This window comes from Onychostruthus taczanowskii, unplaced genomic scaffold, assembly GCF_017590055.1.
Source record: "Onychostruthus taczanowskii isolate IOZ18803 unplaced genomic scaffold, ASM1759005v1 scaffold17, whole genome shotgun sequence".
Taxonomy (NCBI): domain Eukaryota; kingdom Metazoa; phylum Chordata; class Aves; order Passeriformes; family Passeridae; genus Onychostruthus; species Onychostruthus taczanowskii.
Genome location: NW_024498906.1, coordinates 1102023 through 1129868, shown reverse-complemented (window position 1 = coordinate 1129868; position 27846 = coordinate 1102023). Strand labels below are relative to the sequence as shown.

Here is a 27846-nt window from a genome sequence, read left to right as displayed (position 1 = left end):
ACCAATTAAAATACATCACTTGGCCTTGAGTGACACTGCCCTGGGTTGTGGCCCACACATGTCTCATTAGCAATGCTCTCCTGTGGCAGCCACTTTGACCGGTTAATTCTGCATTTCACAGACACTGCATTTCACAGAAACATGCACAGCTGAGCCCTGGTGAAAGCATGGGCAGAACTCAGCTCATGGTTAGGACCCAGTTTTAGTGCACAGTGGTGCAGCCAACGGAGCCTAGACTCCAATGATCAGAAGTATTTGTGTCGTTTTTCATATCTTTAAAAAAGAGACACAACTGACTGTCCTGCAAAGCATTTATTTCTGCTTTAGAAAATATGAGGATGACAAGAATAGCTCTAGATTCCACAGCCATTGATGACAGGGTACATTAAGTTGCTCAAACATTGGTCTCCTATGCCATCTGAGATGCTCCACTATGGCTGTGAACTAGTGTGAAGGGGGGAAGATACAAATCTGGCCTAAAAGGCACTGGTGGAGGGGACCTACAGAGAAGACTTTCTTCAGAGGCAGGCTAAGGCCACAGGGCACATCCCTAGCCAACGGGGCACTTCCTTGAACAGCACTGGAGACATGTGCCGACGTAATGATCTCCACCAGATCTCCTGGATCTCCACTATGAGGAGTCTCAGCACCCTGATCACAAACAGACATCTTGATTTAGTTGTTCAAATTGAGACAAATCCCTCACCATTTAAGGTCTGTGTTTGCTCATCATTTCAGGAAAAAAATGAACATTTTTGTCTTTTAAATCCCTGAAAAGTAGTGGATTCTGTTTTATCAAGGCCAGTTCTTGAATTTTGATCCTTCTGGAAAGGCTCTCCCACATGTACAACGCTCAGCTGCTGCCAAGGGAGCGCCTCACAGGTGGAGAACGTCCCCCACACAACAGATGGCAGAAGCACAGCCCCAGGAAAAAAGGCAGTGCTGGAAATATGTGGCTAAATTGATTTCTAAAGTGTCTAAAGGAAATGCCCAACAATCAAGTCATTTTCATACTTTCTGGCTAATGGGTCATCACTGCAGGAGGAGGCATCTAAAGTGGCTTTAACTATTTTAAGGTCAAAAGACCCATGTTATCTGGAGAGCTAGACAACCTACTGCATCCTTGCTTCCTAAGCCCTGATTTTGAAGAAAAATTGGACTATAATTTTTCTTACATGCCTTACACTGCTGCCATTTACTTTCCTAATGCAAATTACTTGATCCTAGCATTTGTACCGCAAAAAATTTAAAAGAAAACAAAATTGCCCTCACATTAATATGATCTCTTACCTTATTTCTCTCAAGTGCATTCAGGAAATCCAAATCTGTCGTGTCTGAAATCCCCCCATGTAGTATAAGAACTTTGCTATCAATTATAGTGGCAAGGGGAAGCCAGCTAAAAACATCTCGCAGAAGACACAAAATCTGTTTCCAATGATCCTGTAAAATATACCCTTACATTAGATCCTATTTCTGGCAGATTCTGTTGCTTCTAAATTCAAGATTTTGCTGAAGTGTCTGCTACAATTTATATACAATTTATATGAACAGTTTTGTTCAGGTGATATCCTGAACTGCAACCCTGATAAACATGTTCCAACATTTATTTTGGGGCCATTTGATTGTCTCTGTAGTGTTTAGTTTTTTCTTTCATGTTCACCTCTTTTTGTGTTCTTGATTGTTCTTATGGATGTTACTTATTTCATCCCACAGATCTCTGGGCATAAGAGACTAGCACTTAAAATTGTTTTGTCAGTTATTCTACTGATAGGCCAAAATAATTTCACCTACATAATTAAAGTAATGCTCTGCTACACCTAAATAAACTGGTTTGACTTTTTCTTGTTTACACAGGTTTCATTTTACATGTGCAAGACTACAAAAATATATAGGGAAAGGAGGAGGAATCTTACCTTGTACTTCTTTGAAACTTCTTTTGTGAATCCATATCTGAAAACAGGACAGCATCATGAACTGGTTTTCAATATGCCTCTCCTGCATGGTTTCCTGTGCTATGGTGTTTTACTGGCCCCCTTTTACTAGCCCCCTTTTTCATCTGCCATTCCATCTCACCTCAGTTGAAATGTGCTTTCCTCCACTCTGACTTGAGAATTTTAAGTTTGACTTAAACTGGTTTCTTGTGCATAATGGAGGTTGGGAACAGAATCCAGCCTAGTATTTCTTAAGAGGCCTTTTTGCCAGCTCTACCTTTTAGACACCAGAGAGAAATTCCAAAGGAACCTGATGATGGGCAAAAATTTCCACAAAACCTTCAGAGAGTTTTTGTCTTAAATATCATATAATCATATCATAGAATGCTTTGGGTTGGAAGGTGCCTTAAAGGTCATCTCATTCCAAACCCCTGACATGGGCAGGGGCACCTTCCACTAGATCAGATTGTTCAGAGTTTCATCCAACAGTCATATATTTTCCCCCACAAGGGACAAGGATTTTGACACCTAATTCTTTTAACACCAAGATATCTTTCAGCGAGGGCATTTTCACAACACTCAGCTTTCAAATTTATCAATGTGCAGCACTACTAATCAAAACACATAGCAAAGAGTGATAGACAGAAATACATCTGTGCATTCCATACCATCACAGACTTAGCTAATATTTTCTGCTGTTTTGGGGAGGAAAACAGCAGAAAATATTAGCTAATATCAGTCACTTAATCTACAAGGTAGGTTTTCCTACCTTGTAGATTAAGTAACTGATCTTGGTTTATGTTTGTTGTTTTTTGGGGTATTTTCAATTAAGTGCTGAAAAATTAACTATCACGTGAAACTGCTTCTCTTTTGTGGATCACTAGTAGGACTTGCCTATGGGCCTCTGACAGATGCTAACACAGAGGCCTGTGTTACGACAGCAATACATCCTGTGTGCCACATCAAATGATCCAAGGGGTACAGCAGGTTACCCACCAGTCAGTCACCCAAAGGCTTTCTGGGGCAGTTTGGAATTGTAGGGAGTAGGACTGAGGAGTTCTCACATCTCTGAGATACTTTTTGTCTCCAAGTCACACTTTAACTACAGCCAGAGCCATTGGCTGTGCTCACTCCCTTGGCTGCACTGCACAGTTAAGTGCAAATGTGTGTTAGAAAACAGGGTGTCAGCTTTCCTGCACTGACACCTCCAATTGATGAAGCTCCTCTGAGTAGAGGGTAGGATATTTACCTGCCCCTTGTGTTAGAGAAGTGAAATCTTAGTTCAAAGTTAACTAAAATATCAGATTTTGCTAAATATGTGCTTCCATCTGTCCTTCCCCAATTTTGGAAGCTGCACTAAGCCCTCTGACTTCAATGGACTATGATCAGCTCAAAGACAGGACATGATTGCCATTCAAATGTCTGTGTGTAGTGAGGATGTTCCTTTCCCACACACATGCTGAAAAGGCAAAGCTCCACCCGACTACTTAATAAAACATTATTTAATTTTAGGGTGTCAGAGTGGCTAAAGTAGCATTCAAAAGCTCAAATATTTTTAGTGATAGGCCAGATATTACCTGCCCCACCCCCAAAATCTACCTCAGGTTCATGATGTAGTCTTCATGGTTTCCTCTATTCAAGTGTAAATCATTGGGATAGATAAGAAGAAATGCAAATAGGATTATAAGTATTTCCATAGAATTTTTCCCTCTGTCGACAAAATCACCATTAAAGACATAGCGGTTTTGTTCTGAAGGCAGACCATTCTGCAGAAAGAAAAAAAAGAGGCATTTAGAGAGGCTGCTATGCTACTGTAATAGAGGAAATAGCATTTAAATGAGATCCCATTGCTAGAAATTTTGAAAAAAAATTCTGCATAATACAGAGATCTAAAAAGCAGCATTTCTTTATCTCCTGTTTAGAATAAAAACCTTCCTATCAGACAACCTGAACCATTAGAGAAGAGGGGACCTCTCTGGCTGTTCTTACAATGTCATCTCTAATCCCTTCCTCTACTTATTAAAGTAAATTGAAAGGGACCAAAAAGAACATCAGTCTTGTAGTAAAACATACGTTTTTGTTAATGCAACTGTTGCCAGGAAATTACACACTTAAATTACTTGTAATTTCAGAAGGGAGTCGTTCAGTTTGAATGGAAGGTAAGAAATACATGAAAAATTATCTTCTGATGTAAGTTTGAATGGATTTTGTATATTTACATTGTTTGCAGTGTATGCTTTCAAAACTCCTGAGAAGGACTGTAGTCCAGAGGATATAAAATCTTAAGGCAGAACTTAAGACTTGAAGAGTTTGATTTCAGTTGCTTTAATCCTGAAAGCACTGCTTGAATTTTACATATGAGAGCCAAAATACACTTGAAAGCTCACAAACCTGAGAGGCTGGATATACAGGTATTTCTTACCTTATTTTTTTTCTGAAGATACAGAGAAATGCTTTATTATAAATGGTGACATTGTAAATACAAGTATTTTGAACTGATAGTTTGTTTTATTAGATTAATTACCAGCACATGAATGGGTGCCAAAAACTTACAGAAAATATAGCACCACCTATATGTAGCTTCATCATTTCCAGTCATCAGTACCAGAAATAGTATTTCAGCTTTGACTTGCCAGAAGAGGGAAACCTCTGTTTTCTCAATTGATATGCACAAGAAATACCAATGGAACATCTATAAAATTACATTATAACTGTGGAAGCCACTCTTAAAAGTTCTGGCAGCATTGCAAGACATCCCACTTCTTGAATATATCTACAGTATCAGCGTCAAGCCTTTCTTGTGTTCCTATGGCATTACTGGTATTCTGCCTTAGTGCAGGATGTATAAAGTGGCCAGGGACTCCATATAGTGTGTAATTTGAATCCTTATGAGAATATCTTTTTTTGTCCCAATCAGTGTTGTGTGCTTTCATGTTAAGGTTGCAGTAGTGAACCCTGGTCTCTCCATCCTGGCTGCTGTAAATTTCAGCTTCCTTGGATTTTGCTATAGCCTGTCCTGAGCCCTTTCCAAGTTAACTTAGAAGGCTTGTGCTTGCTCTGTGCTCACAGGTGTGGCAATGTATGAGGCTCTTCTAATGCAGTGGGTTGAAGTGATTTTATAAAGGAGACGATGGATTTCAGGAGTGGAACAGACAGCAGAAACTCAGCAGCTGTTTCTGGAAAGATAGATAAATAACAAATAAATGCAAGCTTTGCCTTAAAACCAATAGGCATGTGAATCCACCAGTGGATTGTGACTATACACACAACCACTCTAACTGCAGTCCTCATGGAAAGAAACATTTACTGGAGCACGCTCCAGACACTGTCACCCTCCTTTTGGAAAAGATTACACACAATTTGAGTTTTAAACAAGTTTGGTTTGGACTTCCAACTTCAATGTGACATTTTAGTTTTGTTCCACACTCATGCACTTTCCTTTTCTGTGGTTTCAACCAACAAAGAGAGCAAAACGAAATTAAAGGCTGTTGCAGCCTCTGACATGTCAGAGAGGCAAACACGGCCCTCTAATGATTAGTAACTTGCTGCTGGGCATCATTACTGTATCTCCTGGGTTAGTGATTAATTAACTTCCGTTTGTTGTTGGCATTTTCTACTGCTTCAGGCCATTTCTATCTATAGCATCTCTTTAACAATCTAACTTAGCAATACATAATTTAAAATTCAAGTGTTTCAAGGAATATCAGGAAATGCTGTAATTTGATGAAGATTAATGCTAGGTCAGAATGAACCTTACAAACTGGTTATTGAGGAAAAAAAAGCAGGAGTCTTAGCTTCAGCCAAACCAGGTGTAAGATTCCACACCATTTGCAGCATCGTATCAATATGCTGTATATTGCCAGCTCTGTGTGTTTGCTGGGGGTGGACTGTGCAAGTGACAAGCCTGGTCTGCATGCAGGCCTTCAGAATCCATTTCAGCTCTGCACAGCCATGTGCAGACCGAGATCACTCCCATGGCATTATTTAGGATTGCACCCTCTTGTTTAAGGTAGTACTCCAAGGTACCAACTCGGAGGATGAAATCCATTCCAACTGAAACAGAGTTTAGGAAGGAGAAAAAAAATGGATCCCAGAAGCCAACTGGGTTCACTGCTCATCTGAGAAAACTGCTCAGAGGGGACATAAAATAGTGTGATTTAATTTGCTTCTAAATAACTAATCATCTCTATCATATGTTCTCTACATTCTCAACTACTTTGAAATAACAAAACATTTGCCCATTTTATTTGGTTTGATGGAATGGACTTCCCTAGAAATTTAACAGAGAACAGCTGGGTATTATCTCTAGTCTGAAGTCAGTGAGAGTTTTGGCTCTGAATTTACTGAAGTCAGGATAAGAGTTGCTTGTTTTTTTCTCTTTATAGCATCCATTAGGGGGGGGGAAAGAATTGGCATCTGTTTACTCCAAAAAAAATAAAATGCAGGCTGAATGCAGTCATAAATATAATTCTATCTGAGCATTTATCTCCAAAATAGTTATATTTCCCATTCCAGGTTCTGTGTGTGAAACCAATATGCATCATACTTATTCTAGTTTTAAAAGAGAGCTAAACAACCAAAGGACTGCAAGCCAAGGACCAGCTAAAGATGGTTGATCATCAGTGCAAAACATTTTGCATGGAAGTAGTGGAGCAGTCTGCTCACAGGTAATGAGAACCATCACCTCACAGTTAGTAAGAAAAGCAGGACTCTGTAAAAAGGTCTGATTATATTTTAACAATACTTCAACAGACTTCAGGTGCGCACTTGGGCAAAACAGCCACATTCACGCTGAACAAGTCTCAGATGAAGTGTAACAAAGCTGGAATCAGGGGGAGAATGACATAATTTAAACACCTGGTTTGGCTCACTTCAGTCTCCATTCAGTGCAGATGAACGTGTACGGATCTGACACAAACCCTTTCCCCCTGCCCCGGAAAGCTCAAATCAAAGAGAGTACCTGCTCAGTCAAAGGTGGTGATTCATCCTGAAGATGGATGTGAAACTAAATACACAACATTTCCTGCATCTTCAGTTAAACACACAATTGTGGAAGAGCTAGCCTGAAGCTTAATTTGTTTCACACATCAGTAAAACATAGTAAAAAGCTATGCTTTTTTTAGCATGATAAAAAAGGATATGTAAAGGATGCACAAAGTACTTCTATTTTGTGCAGACCATGTGATTGCTTCCAAGGCTTAAAAAGCTTTTAAACACCACTCTTTCTTGTTACCTGATAGAAACAAAACCACCTCTCTCCCAAAAAAAACCCAACAACAATAAAAACCCAACAAACCCAAAAAACCAAACCAAAACAAAAAAATAGCCAACCAAACAACAAAAACCCCGAAACCAACCCAAAAGCAAACCAAAAAACCTGCAGGTATCAGTGGAAGGCCTAAATAAAAGCTTCTGCATTTTTTCTTGAATGTTAAAATTATCCACGGTGTAGTGTTACATCAGGAACTCAGCTCCTGATTTTAGCAGACTTTAGTTAATATGGAATTTAAAACAGTGGCAGAACTTTGGAGACTTTGCAAGGAGTCCTCTTATGTTTTGGCTCATGCTGCAGTTGAACATTCAGGAAAATAATAATCTCCTCAATCTCCTTCACAGTGAGCAGGAGAACATGAAGAAGGGAAAGCTCTGACAAGGACACCAAATTGTTCCAGGATTTGTGTGTGTGGTGTATGGGCACCACATGAGCAGTTCTAATGGTGCTAAATCTGTCACATATAAATATGTGTTCTTAATAACAAATTAAGAAAAATTACAAATTAACAAATTAATAACAAATTAAAGTGAAAATGCTACATCTCAGAGTACCTACTTACCTTATAGAATATCAGCAAAAGATCATCCAGGTTTCCATGCAAATCTCCTACAGGAAACAAAAACTTTTTTTACAAAATTTTCTCACTGAGGAAGAAACTAGCATTATAAAACTGGAATTAGTTGGACTTAATAAAATGTTCCCTATATTTTCCTTATGTATATAAACCCAGAAAATGCCACTAAAAGACATTTTGAAATATAATAGACTCTTATATACTAATGGGTTTAAATTTACCAAAGTAGCCCTTTCTATACTGCACAACTGAATGTGTTTCAGGCACAGGTTTTGATTACTACCAGCAGGAAGTAATGGAGAGTGTCAAGAAGTGTCCATGCCTGTGTGCCTCAATGCTAAGGCCACAGGAATGATGGATTGGGCCCTTTTAGAGAGGTTTGTTTGGAACAGGCAGGAGGATTTCACCCCAGCACAAAGCATCACTGCAGCACAGATCCCCTGTGCATCTGACTGCATTTCATGCTCACAGAGCCAACCTTCTCATGTCTGTGACTCACCACCACAAAGCTGCAGAACAGTTTCAAATTGTATCTTTGATAATATGCTTTTACCACCAATAATTAGGAAAAGAGAAATTACATTTTTATGTGTATACATTTTCTGTGCTTTTGATTAATTATGAGCCTGCTGAATTTGTTCTAAGGGATCTTTCAAGCTATGATAGGTATTTATCACATATGTGGATGCAAACATTTCAGGTATATATTTAATCTGCATTATTAATTTGAAATTATAAGAAATCAACATTTTGGACCAATTATGTTTAAAAATGGGTTATCTGTCTTCTGCAGAGGCTCCTTCTGGTGACAAAAGCTTTAGTTTCAGTACAGGAGAGGGGTCCCTTTTGATGCTGCTTACATAGTGCAAATGCAATACAAACATGAAGAGGAATGTTTATGTGTTGTGAACAATCATGTATCTGTGTTTCCTTGGTTTGGAATGGGGTCTTGTTGGCTTGGTCAATAAATTATTGTTTATAAAAAACCTAATTTAAACAAACCCTTTCCTGACAATCAAAATAGGTCCATAATCACATCTTAAAAAATATTATTTATTTTGCATGTCCCACAGTACCTCCCTTATACCACTTTACTATTATACACAGCACACACTGATAGATGTCAAGAGTTATGTCACCATTATTGTTCTGTTTTGCAGCTACTGCATTCTGTATCAAGTCAGGATACCACATCCCATTATCCATAATTTACAAAAGTGTAACAAAATAGATGGGCAAAGAGCTCTTAGTTCCTTACTGTGTGACACATCATTCTGTGCAACTAAATTGTTGGTTGTATAAAGACTTATCCATCCTCTTGGGTCTCCTTAGAAATGAGGGGTTATTATAATTTCAATTTATCCTAGATAGTCATGCTGGCAATGAAAGGTCTTTCTTGTCACCCATATTAAACCCTCATTAAAATCATTACCGAGTAAATTATGATTAAAATCATTAAAATCATTACTGAGTAAGGTTTTTTTTCTCAGTGAGAGGAGAAAGAGGTGAGACTTACAGCCAGTGATCAAAATGCTTGGTGGCATTTTAGAGGTGGAAGTGCAGGAGCATTTAAGCTGCACTGCAGTGTTAGCTGAATTAATACTGACTCATTCAGAAATGTTGAACAGGAAAGAGGAGGTGAGAGAATTTCCTAAAATATACTTTATGACTCAGGAACTGTATTTTTTTGTTTGTTTGCTCCAATTTATGCATTTGTGGGGGAAAATAAATAAAAAGAAATAATTTTTTAGGGCATTGAGGACTTTCTTCTAATGGCAAGATTTGGAAATGTCAGTATCATTCTCTAACCAATTAGAATATCAACCCATAGCCCAAAGCAGTTATCTTCTCTGGCACCTTACCACAGACAGTTATCTCCTTGGAGTAGGAAGTTGAAAGATGGGTAATATTTGGCATCTCCTTGAGAACCCTCCTAGTTTCACTTAGCAGCTGCAGTACATAGCGGGCATGAAGCAGCTGTGAAAATAAAAAGCAGGTAGAAAAGGAAGACTTATTTGAATTAGCAATAGGTCTGTCTGCTTTATTAATATCAGACATGTACTGCCAGGGTTATTTATAGTGCAGACCTCCAGACATGAGTACAGGCTGTAAGGCCTGGTGCTGGGAATTAATAGCGTTCATAGCTCTGCATTTCCTTCCCAGTGAGTGGATATGGAGCCCTTACTGAACTTGTTTTACAGATTTTCCCACTTTATTTATACTGTACTGTTTCTATTCTTCCTATTTTTCAGAAGAGATAAGACTTATGAGCACTCAAAATCACTGCATAAGGCCATCTGTTTAAAGTAACTGGGAAAAAAAAACCAAAAAGATGGCATTCTAGGTGTGAGTAAAAAACAAACAAAAAATATCTCACAACCTCCAAAACACAAGACAGCAACAACAAAAAAATCCAAAGGCCATAAATGATATTTCAGCAAATTGCAAAAATAATCAGAAGAAAACTCCAGTAAGGGCTGCCTTGGCAAGGGTTATCTTCCTGTTCACAGTGAAGAAGTTATAACAGTGCAACATTGAAGCTTCTGGTCTTCTCTCCTGATGTTTTTTATGAAAATTTTGTTGGTTGGTGATTTTTAAAGCTTTTAATTTCAACAGAGATCTGAGGAATTTTAGCAGAGGAGATAGATGAGCTACAGAATGACTTTTCAAGACTCATGTCTTTAAGCAATCAAAAAGGCCAATTACATATGACTGTTTCCTTAATAAAATGCCAGCCATAATTCCAGAGAAGGGAGAGTGGACAGTAAGGTGAAGTCTGGGTTGGCTCATTTATCATGTTCTTTATATTTGATATTTTTACAATCAGCCTCCACAGAAAAATTACTAGAGAAAAATATTCTTATTTAGTAAATTAAAAAGCATTATAGACCCTTGCACCTTTTATACAGCACACTGTTAAGCACAAATCATTACAAGTTCAAAGAAAGCTGTCCCGTTTAATGCCTCCCTGCTACACCTTCATCTTGTGGGCAACAAAAGGGCTTGCTCAGGAATATAGAGAATGGGGAACAGCCTCCTCAGTGCCTTGAAAGCTGCAGCTTGAACTCCAGAGATTTGTGCTATCACTCTGTTCTGCTACATTAGCAATGCTTTATAGTCATTCCACTGTTATGGTGGAGTCTTGCACCCTGCAATGAGGTGATTAACCCTTACACCTCAATTCCTCTAAAGGAATGAGGTGGGGGACAAAAGACACAGGACCAAACAATGAACACTTTTAACCCATAAAAAGATGATAATTAGTTTCTATTTTAAGTTAGGACACTTTCCCCAGTCCTGCACTCTCACTGAGAACCCCTGCCTTGCAGCTGCTAAGGGTTCCCATTTCATTTCACTAGTCCTTGCCTCCTCCCCAGGGGAGAGGTCTGGTGTCATGCAGCAAAATAGTGAATCAAATGTGGGAACTGGTCTGTCTGAGAACTGTCTGCTTTTGATTTTATTGTGTTAGCTTATAGCCAGATCAATCTCCCAAGACAGCTTACCATGCACATTTATGATCACATTGGGCTAACAGGAAAAAGTAATGAGATGTAAAAGAAGGGTGAAATATCTCTTTGGGCACCAGTTTAGCTTTACATTGGATTGTGGAACTACACCTTGACAGATGTAAAATAGGTTAAAAAAAGAAAACAAGCTAGTTGCAAATTACCTGTTCATTCCTGAAAGCATGAAGGAGAGCATTGGCATCTTCAACAGTAAGGGGGAATGAGAGTCGTGGTCCACCATAGGAGTCTGGAACATCAATCTTCTTTTCAAATTCTTTTAAACACAAGTCTTCATCCACCACCTGAGGAGCACTAGGACTGGTAAAAATTTGAGAAACTGGAACAAGATAGAAGGAAAACAAAAATGTATAAACTCTACCAGGACCCATAGAGCTGTAACAGCATAGCCAGAACTGGTTGAACATAACAGCTTTAAGTGCTGCAGTATTACAGTGGCTGACTCCTGCCTCCTATAGTGGAAGAGCTCCAGGTCTCCCCAGATTGTTTCACAATACTAAAACCAACCACCCAATCAACCACAAAAAGGGGAAAAAGACCAAACCAAAGTTAAAAACAGGCAAAAACTCTTTTCCAACTGTAGTAACTGTGGTCAGGGTGCAAAACATTTTGCACTGAAGTTGTGGAGCAGTCTGCTCACAGGTAATGAGAACCATCACCTGGTACAAACCTTCCTTCTCCTTCCCCGTGATGCAAGGAGACGCAAAAGTCATGGCTGATCATTTAATGACCATCATCTGTTTAAAGTTCAATATTACGTTTTTAATACAGGTTTTGAAGTTTCCCTTCTATTGCTTTTATTTCCTACTTAAAATTTTTAGGCTAAATACCAGCAGGTCACAGTGATTATTTTAAAAGTCACCAACAAAATTATATTTATTCACAGCAAATTGCAAATCACACCTTTCTGATACAGCTAGGAAACAAAGCCAGCTTTTGGTTGGCTTCCATAAAACTACTGGATGAAACAAAGTAAACAAAAACAGAGTGGTGAAAGTAGACCATATTCTAATTTTCCTGGAATATGAAGGAAGCAGGAACGCTGCTAATTGCTTCAATCCAATATTTTTCTTGACATAACCTTGAAACGTAACTGACTGATCAGCAGATTTCAGTTTTCTTCTTGCAGACTGTCTTGGTCAAATATTATTCTAAAAGAGAGAAACAGTCGCTAAATGAAAGTGCTCTAGCAGATGCTGTTGCAGAGTTGCTCTTGTGAGATGATTGTTGTAAACACTTTTTGCTGGGCTACAGTTAAGTTTTCTGTAACCCTGATTTCCTTCAACTGCAAATAAAAATGTATTATTTACAGCTGTGTAGCTGTATTATTTATTGCTGGTTTACTGCTGACCTGTAGCTGTGACTCAGAACTCACAGTAGCCAAAACCAGCATGTGACCTCATAAATTATGAGATTCATAAAGGCCAGCTTGTCTTGCAACTGGATAAAATCAATATTAAGGAAATAAATAGATAAAAATGTAATCTGGATTTTAAAAAGTCCTCTTTTACTATCAGCACTTCAGCTGGGAGCTGATTAGCACTTTCAGTGCTAATGCAATGTTATACTCAGCCATTTAAATGGATTAAGGCATCAAGTAACATCAAGTGCTCAGGATTCACCATTTTCACCAAGTGCAGTTTGATTTGCAGTCCTCCACCACAGTTACAGCTTTGTCTGACTGGACACCAGAATGTCACTGTGGGCTGAAATTGCTGATTCTCACACAGTGATCAAGTGATCAGCCAAACACATTTGCAGCAATTCTTGCTCCAGCTCTAGCAGCAGGTCTCTGGACAGTATCTCCCTCTGCACTCCACTTCCCAAGAAGTGGGGGACTACAGAACCAACTCCTCAGACCACCCAAATGCCTCATTTCTTGCCTGTTCTAACCAGCTGTCCTCATCTGATTTGACTCCTTCAGAGCCAGTCATCTTCTCAGCATCTCAGTGATCTTTTCATGCCAGGCAGACACCTGCCCATGCCTGCTCCTACTCTTGCCTTCCCTTCCAGCACACAGCAGGCCACCCATCCTTCACTTTACCTCTGAACATGAACCTGCCTTCCTAACAGACTCCCTTCTCTTTTGGCACATGCTCAGGCTGGGAAACCCAATCCTTCCCTGTAGGGCATATCTCTGCAAAGTATACCCCATTTTCCACTTCTGGATGAGTAGTCAAAAGCCAGTCATGGTCATTAGTCTTAGAGTGTACTTATGGCTCCTCAGGCTGTCTTTCAGCTGGATTTTAAGGCTTCTTCCTGCACAGCATGACTGTCCTGTCTCTGAACAGTCAGTAATGGATGACCTAATGCAGCCTAGGGAATCACCATGCTGTCCAGCAAGTACCCCAGCTCACCACACACCCCATTTAGGACAATTCTGAAGGATTCAGCACCCCCCCATTTTGCTTTTCTAGTCAAAGCCGTCAGGGCTCTTTCAGTTATACTGAAAGACAGGGATGTAAAGTCTTGGCATGCCTGGTTCAGGCACACATGTTAAGACAGAATGAAACATTCTCTACCAGCATCTGCATCTCTCCACTGACTAGAGGGAGCACAGGCAATGACCTACTTTGTACTCTGACACCAGAGGTCTAGCCCAGGCTCAGAGAGTTGAGCCCTCACTATTAACAAAACACAAACAACTACAGCCATATTCCATGTTAAACACAAATGCCCAGAGCTAAGTGGAGTCAATTTGGCCACAGAAAGCCCAAATACCTGATTCTCCTGACCAGATCACCTTGCCATGGGAGTTTTTCAAGGCAAGTCAAAGCTGACACTTCCAAGGATGTACTCACTATCAGGGTAACCAGGAATCAGATAATTCTGCAGATCTGAACTCACTTCTCTGTTCTGCCACCATCTGTATGCCTTCAGCCTGACCATTGGGGCACCTGAGAGCACCTCTGACCCTTGAGAAACGCTCTTACATAAGCCAAATACTTATATCCACAGCCCTCAGGTCAAAGCCAAATGGACACTGAGCCTACAAAGAGGAAGGAGATTTCTAAAATGCTTCAAACATTTCTTCCTTCACACTATTCCTGGTGCTGCAAACTGCAAGCAGCTATAACTTATCCCCACTGCAAGAATCACTCTGTGTAAAACATCTTGGAAGGGTGTTAAAGCTGCAAGAGAGGCATCATGGGGAGTGAAACTGCAGAAAACAACACTTTTTTTTTTGTTCCCCTTTGAAGGAAGGCTCCTGGAGGTGCCCTGGTGACCTTGACAGGAACAGGTTTAGATTCCCAGTCTCACTATTTTTCTCAGGACGCATCTGCAGTCTTCTCACCCTCAATGTGCCCATAAAAGAGTGAGTAAATGGGTCATCTTTTGCTGGAAAGGCAGTTTCCAGCTTTCTCTGACCAGAGAGCTTTCCATTGAAAGCTGAGAAGGTAGGAAGATTTTTTTTCAGGAAATGAGGGAGAAAAGTATAAGTTAGAGAAGGATTTGCTTCTTATTTTCCACAAACCCTTGCAAAATAGCTTTTAATTAGAAGCAAAACAAGACACTCAGCTATATAATATCCCAATCACAAACTACACTGACATCTTAAGGAGAATGAGAGGATGAAAAAAGCTTTAGGGTATAACAGATAAACAATCACATCAAAAGCACTACTGTGTTAATGAGATGGCAGCTGCTTTCTTTCTTTGAAAAACATAATCTGAAAAAAACAGATTAAAAAGAGGAAAGTAACAAGATTAATGGTGGAGGCTGAGTAGTTTATAATGTAAGGAAAACCACAGATCACAAATTTTCAAGTAACTTTCTTATCACATACTGAGAAGAACAGGCAACCTATTCTTTGGTAAGAATATTATATATTGTCTTCTTGGAGACAGCTTTTGAACCATTTGCTATCACTCTAATTTGAGTAAGCACACACTGATGAAAAAGATAAAAAGCCAGAGAACTGCAGGTTTTAGAAAATGCTTCAGAATAGAAAAGTCAATTTGAAGCCTCTCTGGTTGTTATGTTTACATTCACTCTGGTTCACATCTTAAAATGGTGATTCAGCAGAAGTGGAAGCAGTTCTTTAAGAATCCCTCTATTCAGCACTGATTTTGCTTACATGAGTGGGGCTGGCATGAGTGCTGCAAAGGTCACTTCCAGGGGCAAGCAACCAAGAGCTTAAAGCAAAGAATGCACACAGCCAGCAGTTCAAAAAAATAACCACAACCCACACAGTACACATTTGATATTCGATTCATTAAAAAAATCTAAGCTCCTTTGCATAGGCAGCCTTGGCCATCTCTTTATTTAACATACAGTAAAATTTTTCTGGTTTTTTTATGGTTCTGCTATCTGTAACACACGGTGTTAGAAAGGGGGAACAAACCAAGATGAAAATAAAGCCTTTGGAGCAGTTATCAAATCTTAACTATGTCAGTCCTAAAAGATGGAAGTTTTAAGCCAGCAAGACAAAGGGATGCTTTACCATAAACCATATACACTTTATCATGTGTTTCAGCCTTAACCACATCTGCAATTCCCAATATGTACAAGGCCAGGAAACAGGTCACCTGTGCAGTGATGATGAGGAGCAGCCCACAGGATCTTCCATCTCCCTGCCTGTGCACAGGTGAGGCTCCGATCTCCACCAGCACACGAACAGCCCATGCACATAGCAGTGTGCTCTGCAATGTGCTGAGCCCTAGCAAGTCATCTGAGACACCTCACCTTTATTCCCTCTGTCAGTATACACAGTTAATAAAGGTGGATAAATCATATCTACAACAAGCAGATGTAAAATTCCATTTTAATATTATAAAAAAAATAGAGATTAACAATATTTTGTCATACCTCAGACCTAGCACTACTGTTTTCTTTCTTATTCAGGTGGAAAAGCTGAACAGAGGTGCACCATCAGCATGAAGAAGTAGATGAAGTGAGCATTATTTGGTTTTTTTTTAAGTTTGCCAATTCCTTCCCAGGAAGTTAAATGACCAAAGCAGATTTTTTTTTCAGAATATGGCAGTAATGGGAAAAAAATGAAAGGGAGGACTGTTGAATCATCTGCCTTGCCTTTGGAGCAAGGCTCAAATGTAATTTATTTTTCTGCAGAGCACAGAGAGCATTAGGCACTCTAAAGTATTTAAGAGAGAAAAATTGCAATTTCTACCGGTTGTCATTAGAACACTGAACCACTTAAGGTTTTGATGATGGTTTTATCCTGCTATCAAAGTATCTTGTGCAAATTTTAATTGGAATAACCCGTGGTTAGAGCAGATTAAAGAGAAAGGGCATTCTCTTGTAATGCAGTAAGAGGGGGACAGCCTCATTTTTAACTCTGCTGGGATTAGATCTATTCTGAATTTGTTCAGGGAAGTCATGTTTGTTTTCTGGACTTAGGAATCACTTTCAGTCTGTCCTTCTGTTGAGCTTGACCTCAAAAGTAAGTTATGTCCAAGGATCCCAAAATACTTCAAAAATTAAAGGTTATTCCTTGAATAACTGAAGCTTAATTGAGATGGTTTCAAAAGATTTATCTCCAACAGTTTAAATTTATTTCTTTTTTTATCATTCACATACTGATATATGCTGCAGTAAAATCTAGAACAAATTAAACTTAAATGGGGTCCAGAACTGCCAGAGGTGGTGGGTGGTGGGGGAGAAAGAGCAACCTCTTTGATTATACCTACCTTAAATCAACTTAACACAATCTTTCTGCTTTCTGGATAATTACATCTTATAGTTTAAGAAAACATGAACTGAAAGCTGTGAAAACTGGATTCTGTAGGAGGGGCAGTAACACATAAGAAAGCACTCTGAACACCTCTGAATATTCTCATAAGGACAACAGACACCTGTTCTGACTTACTGACTGCTCTGACTCACAAAGTAGATAGTAAGCAGTGTCAACACTTAGAGGATCAAATTCATATTACAGTATTTAGGATATCAAACCTCAACCCCAGCACATGCCATAGGCTGTAAATATCATATTGAAAATTAATTTTCCTCACATCAAGTTTTTCAAACACAATCTTCGCATTACTTTTATTGTTATTGTTACCTGAATCAGGATGAGTACAATGATCCAGCATGAATGTAAAAAAGTTGGATAGCTGAGTATGAAAAAGAAAAGAACACACTGATCAGTTTAGGTGATCCAAAAAACATTAATATCTTTCTTACTCTATTACTTGCAGTTTCCCACTTAGGAGGATATAAGTCACTACTGTATATTCCCATAGTATCAGCCTGCAACAATGACACAATTTATGTCCTACTACAAAAACAGCTCCCTTTCTTTTTTTTTGCTATGAATTCACCACTGACACTTCATGAATACATAAAATGTTTCAGGGCTGCTGATGTTTCTAGGTATAATTCACCTTGCCCACCACCCAGACTATTTGCCTAGACTTCCTTCATAGTCAATAGAAACAACTGCTACAATGCAGTTAACTGACTTTAGACACAGATGCTAGGATGAACACAAGGGCCTGTAAGTTCCAAATTTCCTACACTGACCCTAAAGGAAGCCTGGGCTGATACTGATACTGACACTGGGCTGAAACACTGGTATCTCTGTTGCACATATATTGCCTCACAGACAGTTAAGATCACCCCTAGTGATCCGTAAATGACCTGCAATCCCCGGCTAACAGAGCTGCTATACAGGAACTTATACCCTAGATAGGCTGTATGGGCAGAATGGTGTCCTGATGCCTATGTAGTTACATTCATCTGTTTGTCTGTGTGTGAATACACACAACTTAATTCATGTGTCAGGCAGGGAAACAGTTTTATTAATCAAGACCCAGCTTTGTACAAGAAACCACCACAGACACATTTTGTTTGTGCAGCCACAGTCCTGGGGATAACATAACTGCTTGTATAGGAAGAATGGAAGCTCACAAACCTGTAGTTGATCCTGCTCGTCAGCATATTCGATTGACTGAAAGATGCTGAGAGAATAGCGGCGCCTCATCTCCAGGCGGGCCATGGTGAAGCGGTACCACTTCTGGATGAGGATTGCAGCTCTAATGACTGTCAAAACAGAAAGCACTGGAGTTCACATGGATGCAGGGTAATCTACAAGGAAAATATGCGGGCCGCCTTTGCAGAATTTTGCAATCAGATGAGGAATTCTGTCCATTGTGCACAGTCAACAATAAGATGAAACCCAGTAAAAGTGAGACTGAAAAAATACGTGATGCCTTCACTGTTTCTGTCTTCCAACACAGATCCCAAGCTAGCTGACTGGCTCAGGCCTAAGTAGTTAGTAACCTTCCCCATTTAATTGTCTTGAAGACAGTACCCAGGTAAGAAGTCAGTCATGTCCAGCTGATGGGCACTATATGGGTTTTGGGAAGGTGAAGGAAGAACAGTTTGCCCTATCAACAATTATTCTTTATCAAGCTGCAGTAAAAAGCTTTGATTTTGCAAGCTGTGACATGAACAACGATGTAATGACAGTATTTGCAACAGCCTCTTCTACCAGAAAGTTTTTGCCTGCAGAACTGCATCAGCAAGCCAGCAAAATTCAAATCCTAGGATAAAAAGTTAACAAATGGTATTGAAGGGTAGAATATGTTGCTTAAATAGACAAGCCAAAAGGCAATGAGGTATTGTTTTAGCTAGATTGGTTAACAAAAGAACACTCACCCCAAAAAGTCAATGGAACATGCCCAGAAGACCATTTTTGACTATGTGCTGAATATGCATTCCACTCAGCACTTTAAGAAGTTGTGTCTACTATGGTCTCAGTCTGGAAAACTGCTGGAAACTTTGCTGAAGGACAATCATCAAGACTGCAGCCTGGAAAAAAGAGCCTGCTGTCTTCAGGCCTCATTCATGCCACAAAGAGATCACATTCCATTAACTGCTCAGATAAAAATTTAATTTAATTTTGCTCTTTTATTAAGCAAAGAAACATCTGGTGGCAGAAAGAGGTCCTGGGGTGGGCACTGTCCTGCACTGCAAAACAGTAAAGGAAAGCTCTGTACTACAGGGACAACAGTTTACACTAGTCAATTATTGTAACTGATCACAAATACCAGAAAGTTTTATACTAGGATGAGTGGAACCTGAGTAAGAATTATTTTTTTCTTACTGATAGTTATGCAGGTAAGGACAAATATTAATGGGAAAGTGATTCTATTAATAGAGTATAACAAAAGGGAAACATTTTAATAAAAATGCTTACAGATGCTATAACAACATGTTGTTGTTTATTTTAAATTTAATGAGTATACAGTATAGTTAAAATGGTAACATTTTCTAGTCTAGAAAAGAGCAAAATCAAGAAAGACTGCCATCCTGTAGATATTGCATACATCCTAGAAAAACCCTCCTGCCTGAAGGAAATGTGATCCTTATATGACTAAGAGCATCCTTCAGACCCTACATAAACTCTGAGATCTCTTTTCTTTTCTGTCCTTTCTGGAAGTCCCCAACACTACTGAAGGAAATGTGATCCTTATATGACTAAGAGCATCCTTCAGACCCTACATAAACTCTGAGATCTCTTTTCTTTTCTTTCTGTCCTTTTTGGAAGTCCCCAACACTGCAGACCTGAAAGTCTGACACATTACAGCAAGGCTGTCACCAACATTTCTGTTTAGAAGAGTACCTAAGGGGCAAAGCACAATCACCAGCACAGAAACAGATTTCCAGCATCAGAGCCATTAAACTTCCCATTAAAGCCCCCTGGGTTGCTTAATGGTCCTGAGCACTTAACATGGCACAGTTCCATTGCTATCACATAAGACAGATACATATCAATCACTGTGGTTAATGTTGCAAATCTAACAGAATGTTTCCTGTCTTTCTTTCTTTTTTATTTTTTTTTTTAAATTGTACTTATTACAGCACTGTTACTCTCAGGACTGAACCAGAACATGATTTTCACACTAGGCTGAACTGCATCTCTAAATGAAATTGTTATCAGTTGCAGAAGGTCTCTACACCAACAAATATCTGTTAAATTCATGTTATTAATGCATTAGAGAAATGTACAGCCTCAGGCTGAAGATAAAATGATGGTTCAGCATCCCTTGACTACAGAAGAAGAAGAGCAGAAAGGAAACCATCCAGCAGCTCCAGAAGACAAAACACAATCCAGGAAGCACACAAAATCCTAAGCCCCACATCCGTGTGTGTTGATGGTTGTTGATCAAGAAAGAGTACAACTCCTCATGCCCACTCCAAGCTTTTACACACTCAGAAATATTCCCAAGTAGCACATCCCTAAGGTCTTGCAAGGCACATGTCAGCATGGCATGCAAACCCAAAGAGGAAGAGCTGCCTCTCAGTTACAGGTAGGTCTGGGACTCCGGATGATTCCATTCTACTTTCACTACTGTGATACAGCACAGATGCTGCTTTGTAGTAGCATACACAAAGCTGAGGGCTGCTCTCACACCAGTCAGCTGGGATCCCTGTAGCCATGACTAAGTGCTCCTGCTTCTCAGTCACCAGCTTCCTGTGACTCGTATCCTGGCCTGGTAGCCAAAAAGAGCCTTCCTTTTCAACCACGGCTGTTCAACATAATAATGTCTTAAGACTATGCACAGTACCATGTAATATGGCTCTCTGCTGACCAATAAATTGTGCTTTAATGAAAAATCTTGAAAGAGAACACAGAGGGTCTGAACAAAGGTCTGAGTGAATCCTGGAACCCACCTGCCTGTGCAAAGACTGCTGAGTTCATACCAAAGTGGGGTGTGATTAAAAGGAGGGTGATGATCCATTAGTTTAATTAAACATTTAACCAGGTCCTGTGGAGACTTTCAGCTGACAGCCCCAGTAATTGTCAGGGAGAATGTCAGGCCAGGCACTTGGTAGGCCAGAAAACTGATTTTGAAGTCATTGTAATAGCCCTGCTTTATTACACTTGTTTCATAATTGGGGTCACACAACAGCAGGGAAATTGGGGTGGTTTGCCCAGGAATCCTGTGGTGTGAAAAGCCATAAAAGGTTCCACTCAATACCTTACCCCCAAAGCTTTGCCAGTGACAGAGTGAGCACAGACACCTCTGAAATTTAGCTTCTGTCCCAGATGCTGTGAATCTTTTACAACCCAATCTGTCAGTGTTAGAGGTGGCCTAAAGCTGCTTCCTGACCTCAGCCAGCATCTAAAAGCTGTGCACAGTTTTAAAAAGAAAACAATTAGAAAATAATTTTCCTTGAACAAATATTTTGACAACAGGACTGGGCGGGAGTTGTGGGGGAGAGGAACATTACCTTTCAATCCTCTACTGGTGTTAGGGAGAGAACAACCACTCTTCCTAAAGACAAAGGCAACACTCACCATTCTCTGACCTTCTGTCAGCTACAGAACTGCTGCACCCCATGGTTCCAATGATGCTGCCCATCCGTTTTAATTGCTGCTGACACGAAGCATGTTTCTCTCAGCTGTTAGCATTATACACATTTCCTGTGTTGTTCCTTCAGTGATGAGGGCTATACTCCTTTGGGCTCCTGGGCTCTTGCTAGTACTCCTAACAGGCATGAGATTGGGAAGGAGAGATAGGGAGAAAAAAAAATGGTAAATGGTGCTTGACAAGACAGAATCTGAAGTACCTTCAGCCCATAACAAATTATTGTACAGCACACCCCACCTAAACTGGACCACACCAGGGGTTTTTTTTCCACACCTGATTACTGTCAACTTGCATGCAGGAGAAATTAACTTAGTAATTAATACAGTTTACTCCTTACATGTTCACTTAATGTAAATGTGCAGCAGTGGTTTCTTATATGAAGAATTGCTATTTAAAACCTTACTGCTAGGGACAAGGGACTATGGAGACACATTACTCTTCATTCTTACGATTTGAAAATTGGAACTGCAGAAATTTAAAGATTTTAAATGACATGTGATAGTACTGCTAAAAAAACCCCAATCCTCCTAATACTCCATTGATTTGAAAAGTTGCCTTACCACCCCATTTATCATTTCATCCCTCAGTGTTACCACCACCAAATTTACCAGGACAGACAGTACCATAGCAAATCACTTCATTATCAGATGTCATTTAAATAAAATATCCAATTTTCTGTTGCATTTCTACTGAAAACAATCCAAGGAAAAGATATTGTTTCATTAAATAGATGAACAAAATACATTTTGAAGTGAAGTCTTTTGGGTTTTTCTCCTGGCACTTGCTCAGTTCTTCAGTAAATAGTATAACTCGCTAATGCAATACACTCTCTAATCAACAAATTCAAATGAATACAATTCCTCTGAGATACAAAATGGATCAATTTCTAAGCAATAAGAAATTCACTGATGCTCTTAGATACTGAACTTTGTTTTAGCTAAAGATCTCTTATATGATCACACTGACCCCACTCTCTCTGTCTCCAGGGATACATCTGACATCTAAATTATTTTATCGGTTTCATTGATATTCCTTTTCTTTTAACTTGAGTTTTAAAACAAAGAAGAAATTCATCAGCATAAAATGAATGCTTAGCTACTATATTCCTTTGGCTTTACTAGCAGAAACCAAAATAAAAGAAGGATACAAAAGAAAAAAACATAAATGTATAACTAGGTGATTTTCAATTTCCATAATTAGAAAACATTTATAGTTGTGTGTCTGAATGTGCAGATTTCAACATTTATTATTATAAAAGATATACTGTCCTGTCATGTTAATATAACACAACTCTTTGTCATTCTGGGGCTTTTATTTAGGATCCCACAAAACAAGGGTATCTTACACTTGAGCTGGGTCTAACTCCTTATGAGTCAGTAATTAATTCAGGAAAGAAGGATTTTAAGGTTTTTTTTCCCACACAATGGACTGCTTTACTTCCCTCTGAAGGAGCTATCCTGAAATCCACAGAAAGTGCTCTTACATTAATTTTGAGCCCACCAATGGCTTTGGCAGCATCAAATACAGCACTGATATTGCTAATAGCTCAAATTTGTCTTCTCTCCAAACAATTCTTGCTCTCCTGGTTACCATCTCCTCACTTACCCTCTGAAGAGAATCTCAAACCCTCATTACTTCATCTCAAACAAGCCAGCCATGACTTGAATTGTGATCTGAAGACTGGACTAAGGGCAAAATAGACCGTTCAATCTAAGTTCTGCTTAGACTCTTGATTAAAGGCAGGTCAGCCTGTGCCCAGCAAGTGGGCAATGGGTGCCCTAAACAGAACCATCACACCTCTCAGAACTCCATCCAAACCACAGCAAGCAATGGGCTGACCCAAGAAATGGGGGCTGAATTGTGATCATAACCTGCTCTCAATGACTTCAGCTTTCCTCCCAGTCATCACCAGTCTCCACCACATACATCTAAACTCATGGACTTTTAGAACCTCCTTGAGCAAAGAAATTAAAAGATAGAGGCATAGGGACACAAATTTTACTGTGACAGCAGTAAATGAAGACTCAAACATACACTCAGAGCTTGTGCAGATAAATCCTATCATTAAACCTCCTAAAAAGGCCAAATCTGGCCATCAAAGGGCTAGTCCAGGGGAATAATCACCACCTTCAGTCCCAAATATCTGCATTCTAAAATGGACAGGGTGAACATTCAACTACCTTTTCATGACAACTTCTCAAGTGGCTATGGAGCCATCCTCAGTGCCAACCTGCATGCCCAGACTGCAGGCCAGGAGAATAACTTCCATGAGCTACTGACTACACAGTGTAGCAGTGTCTGGTGAAGAATCATTTGCCATTACAAAATTCCCCCCAAATGCTGGCTGATAAAATGGAAAGCTGGGCTTTTTACCAAGGTATTGCAAGAGACACAAGCTAGCTAGGTGAGAATTTGAAATATAACACTGTATTAATATTCTGGATATTATACCACTGATTTACCTTTAAGAGAGAATCTGTCACATTGACTGAAAAGCAGGCATTCAATTTCTACAAGTCAGTAATCTGCCCCACTTTTAGACATAATTCAAAAAATTGCCAGATTTATCTCAGTTTAGCAAAAAAGCCAGTTTTGTGATAGACAGGCAGTAAAAGCACAACCCATCCACTGAAGCAAAATAAAATGTCTTTGCAATCATGTCAATGGACATGCACAAAGCTAAGCCAGAGTGGCACATGCTGCTCTTTCCTGAACAGGAGTTGCTGAAGGTTACACACAGCAAGTGCTACAAAATCTGGGGCTGAGAACCCGAGCTGTTGTGAACCTGATTTACAGAGAACATGGCTCAGCATCATTCGGTCTGGATGTAATAGGTGCTGCCCCAAATCAATCTTGCCTCCAGTTTGTCAGTCACATAAAGACCAGGCTGCCTCAGCCTCCAGGAAAATGGAAATCCTGTAAAAATTTATAGCTGACTTCCAATGAAATCAGACAGCAGGGTCTTTGGGCAGAGAGCCATCCTTTAAAGCACCTTATCTTTACAAATTATTTGACCTGTGCTATTGGCAGACAGGTGTAAACTAGGTTAAAAGAGAGGATATGGAAGCCATACAAATAAGAGCCACTAGGATTTAAGTTCTTACTCCTCTCTCTGTCTTTTCATTTGTTTCTTACCTTTGATAAACAAAAATGAAAGTCTTCTCCTTTTATTTTTGTTTGGATGTGGTTTCTATAATTATGCTACTTCCCCTAGAAGTTGTTTCAACAGTTCTCTCCAGCAATATGCCAGCTTTCACTACTTGCCCCTTTTCTCAATCATATTTTTGAACAGGTAGCTAAAATCTCCTCCCATAACATGTCTTAGGAGAGGTGATAAGACAGAGAGAGTCTTCTGCATAAAGATCTGATGGATGGATGGATGCTTCTAATGACAGAGGCTTTCCATTAATGCTATGTTGTATAATTATTTTACTGTGACTCACAGATTTCTTTTAGAATTGTTTTCCTTTGGAAACTAGGACTGCTTTTGTGATGGATTTGCTTCTGTGCATTGCTGAGGGAAAGAAGCTGGAAAGACTAAAATATCCTAGAGAAGGGAACCCAGACATTAAATCACAACACTCAGGTCAGAACCTGCAGAAAAACAGGTCTCCAAAACTGTCTTGTTGGGATTGTCAAGGATGAGAAGCCAGAGATGAGTTGAAGATCTCATTAGCTAAAAGACCCACCCTGCAGAAAGCAGGACAAAGCAGTCACAGTCAACTAGCAGAAATGGAGTGAAATGGAACCTGGCTATGGCGCAGGAGTAGTAATTTTGGCACCAACACCGAATTTGATCTGCCAAGGGGTTGATATGAGAACATCAAACATAGACAAATCAATATGTGATTAGGTCTCCATCATTTTACATCCATGGAACAAACGAACATTTCTAATAAGTGATTTTCGGTGATTATAAGGATGTGAAAGACACAAATGAGAAAGGCTTTTTGTTAACAGATAATTTCCTTTGCCTGCTCAGAGAAGCAAGGCTAAACTCAATATAGGGCTGATGGAATGATTGCTGTAAGTGGTCATGTCGACAGGCCTCAGTGTTGGGGCCAGGAATCAATAGGGAATGGGATGCATGTGGTGGCTTGAGCACTGGCCAAATGTTAGTAAGATACCAGAAAGCCAGCAAAGCCTGAAAGAGAACAGGATGAAGAATAGGATGAAGTTTTAAGGTGGACTCATATTCCTGAGCCAGAAAATGCACTGCAAAAAGAAATAAAAGCAAGAGTAGCAAAGTTGTGAACACGTAGATAATTCAAGCAATCCCTGAGCTCAGGAACTGCATGCAAACCCAAAGAGAATCTGCAGAAAAAATGGGGGGAGAATAGCAGTTAATGTTACTTATAATCAATAAAGGGTACATTTATTTTTGGAGTTTTTTTGGTTTTTTGGGGGGGGCAGAAAATAAAGAAAGCACCCTCATTTTTTTCGTATAGCAAGACTTTAGAAAGATTTTGTTTTTAAAAGAGGAGGAATAGCAAATACAAGTGGACAAATGGGGTACACATTCTTCTTTGAAGAACAAGCAAACCCATCATATCACTTTCCAGAAATGTTAAATGCCTCTAGGGGGAGATTCCTTTAGGCAACAAGGGGAAAACTGAAAATCCTGAAGCAACTTTGGTTCTCGTAAACTGAACCCAACTGAAGCATAAAAGTTAACACCCTTTAAGCAAAAAGCTGGATCACATACTGTCCTGCACTTAATGAGCAGGGTCTTAATGACATCCTGAAAAAGCAAATATTTGGAATAAATATGTGCTGAAATCTGAGCCAGTTTAAAAATTAAATTAATGCTTCAGCGTGGTTTTCATAAAATTTAAGTTAGGTATCAGAACAAGGTTCAAAATACAATAAAAATTATTTTTCCTAAAACAAAAATTACATGAAATACAGTAGTCTCAAAGCTACTTGATTTCATCTGTACTCAGAAGTTCTGGATAACTGATTCAGTCCAGGTCAAACTATAGCTTGAAGCACAATGATTTTTCTTATGGTAAAATCATAAATAATGCCACATACATCTCTCATTTTGTCAGTCTGCTCTTTAAAAGTGAGCTAAATATATATCTATATATACCCCACCCAAAGAGATTACCTTTTTTTCTTTCTGCTTCAGCAATACCGAGATATTTTGCACTAGAGTACCTTTAGAAGATTCTTTTTTTTAAGAGAAAGCAACCCCTGAGGGGCGTAGCTCTGCAGAACAGGTGCTCCAATTCTCTCTGGGACTCTGGAGCTCAGGAGCTGCAATGCACTTGCTCTCCACCTATTTACACAGCTTCCCGAGAGGAAATTTCTTGAATGCTGCTCTTCAGAAACAGTCAGGGGAAAATGTTGTTTCATGGTCCAACCTGATGTGAAAGCTCATGGCTGCAACACTCCAGCTGTGCTGTTTCTGTGTTGAATAGCTGTTTTGTCTCCATGCCTCCTGAATCTCAGGCAGAGAAAGGGATGGGCTGAAGTTATCTGCCTCGCATCTGAAGTCACATGATCTCTTTCGGCCTTTCTGCTGTGTTGAGGCAATGATTTGCATTTTAGCAGATCTAGCACACTGGAAAAAAACATAAGGCTGTCCAGGTTATTTGGTTATCTGATGTGACTGGCATGGTTATGAAAGCCCTTAAGGAAAAAAATACTGAATTTACAACAAGGCGTTGCACCTGCATGCAAGTGATATATAGAAGTGTTCTCCAAACCACTCAGTCATACCCACATAATGCACAGGTATGAAGCACTCGGATCTTGTGTTGGGAAGCACTGTGCTAATGCCTTCAGTTCATTTCTTCATGCATGCACATGTTCTCACCATAAACATCAGACTGAAATTCTGTGGACTCAGTTCATGTTTTGGCTCGTCTTCTCCTTGTGTGACTGCTGAGAAGCCGAGAACAGCACAGCCTTGCTCCGGTCAGAAAGGCACGATCTGAAATCCAACCCTGACCCCTGGCAGCACGTCCCACATCTCTGACCCAGCTCCTGGCCATGCTGACCCCTGACTCCCAGTAACTGCACAGGATCCCTAGAGAAGGACAGAGCCACCGTGGTGATTTTTTTCGTCACACTGCTCACGCAACAGCCCCTGAGGAATCTGCTCCACTGGCAGTGCATGGATAGCCTGTGATTTTGAACACATACCCCGTCAAACCACTCAAAACTAGGAGATGTCTGTAGAAGCATGACAGTGTCA

At 39.7% G+C, this 27846-nt stretch overlaps 1 protein-coding gene across 1 annotated transcript in view; it reads right to left on the bottom strand.

Annotated features, from left to right (window-relative positions):
- The window catches only part of PPEF1 (protein phosphatase with EF-hand domain 1), a 28500-nt gene extending 6865 nt beyond the window's left edge, over positions 1–21635 (bottom strand). The window contains exons 1-9 of the mRNA XM_041399877.1: positions 21572–21635; positions 18179–18306; positions 17327–17378; positions 11451–11623; positions 9643–9757; positions 7766–7812; positions 3531–3697; positions 1914–1950; positions 1291–1440 (exon numbers count right to left, since the gene is read on the bottom strand). Of these exons, the coding sequence (XP_041255811.1) occupies positions 1291–1440; positions 1914–1950; positions 3531–3697; positions 7766–7812; positions 9643–9757; positions 11451–11623; positions 17327–17378; positions 18179–18306; positions 21572–21635 (933 nt within the window). The remainder of the gene's footprint in view (positions 1–1290; positions 1441–1913; positions 1951–3530; positions 3698–7765; positions 7813–9642; positions 9758–11450; positions 11624–17326; positions 17379–18178; positions 18307–21571) is intronic.
- Between the last annotated feature and the right edge of the window lie 6211 nt (positions 21636–27846).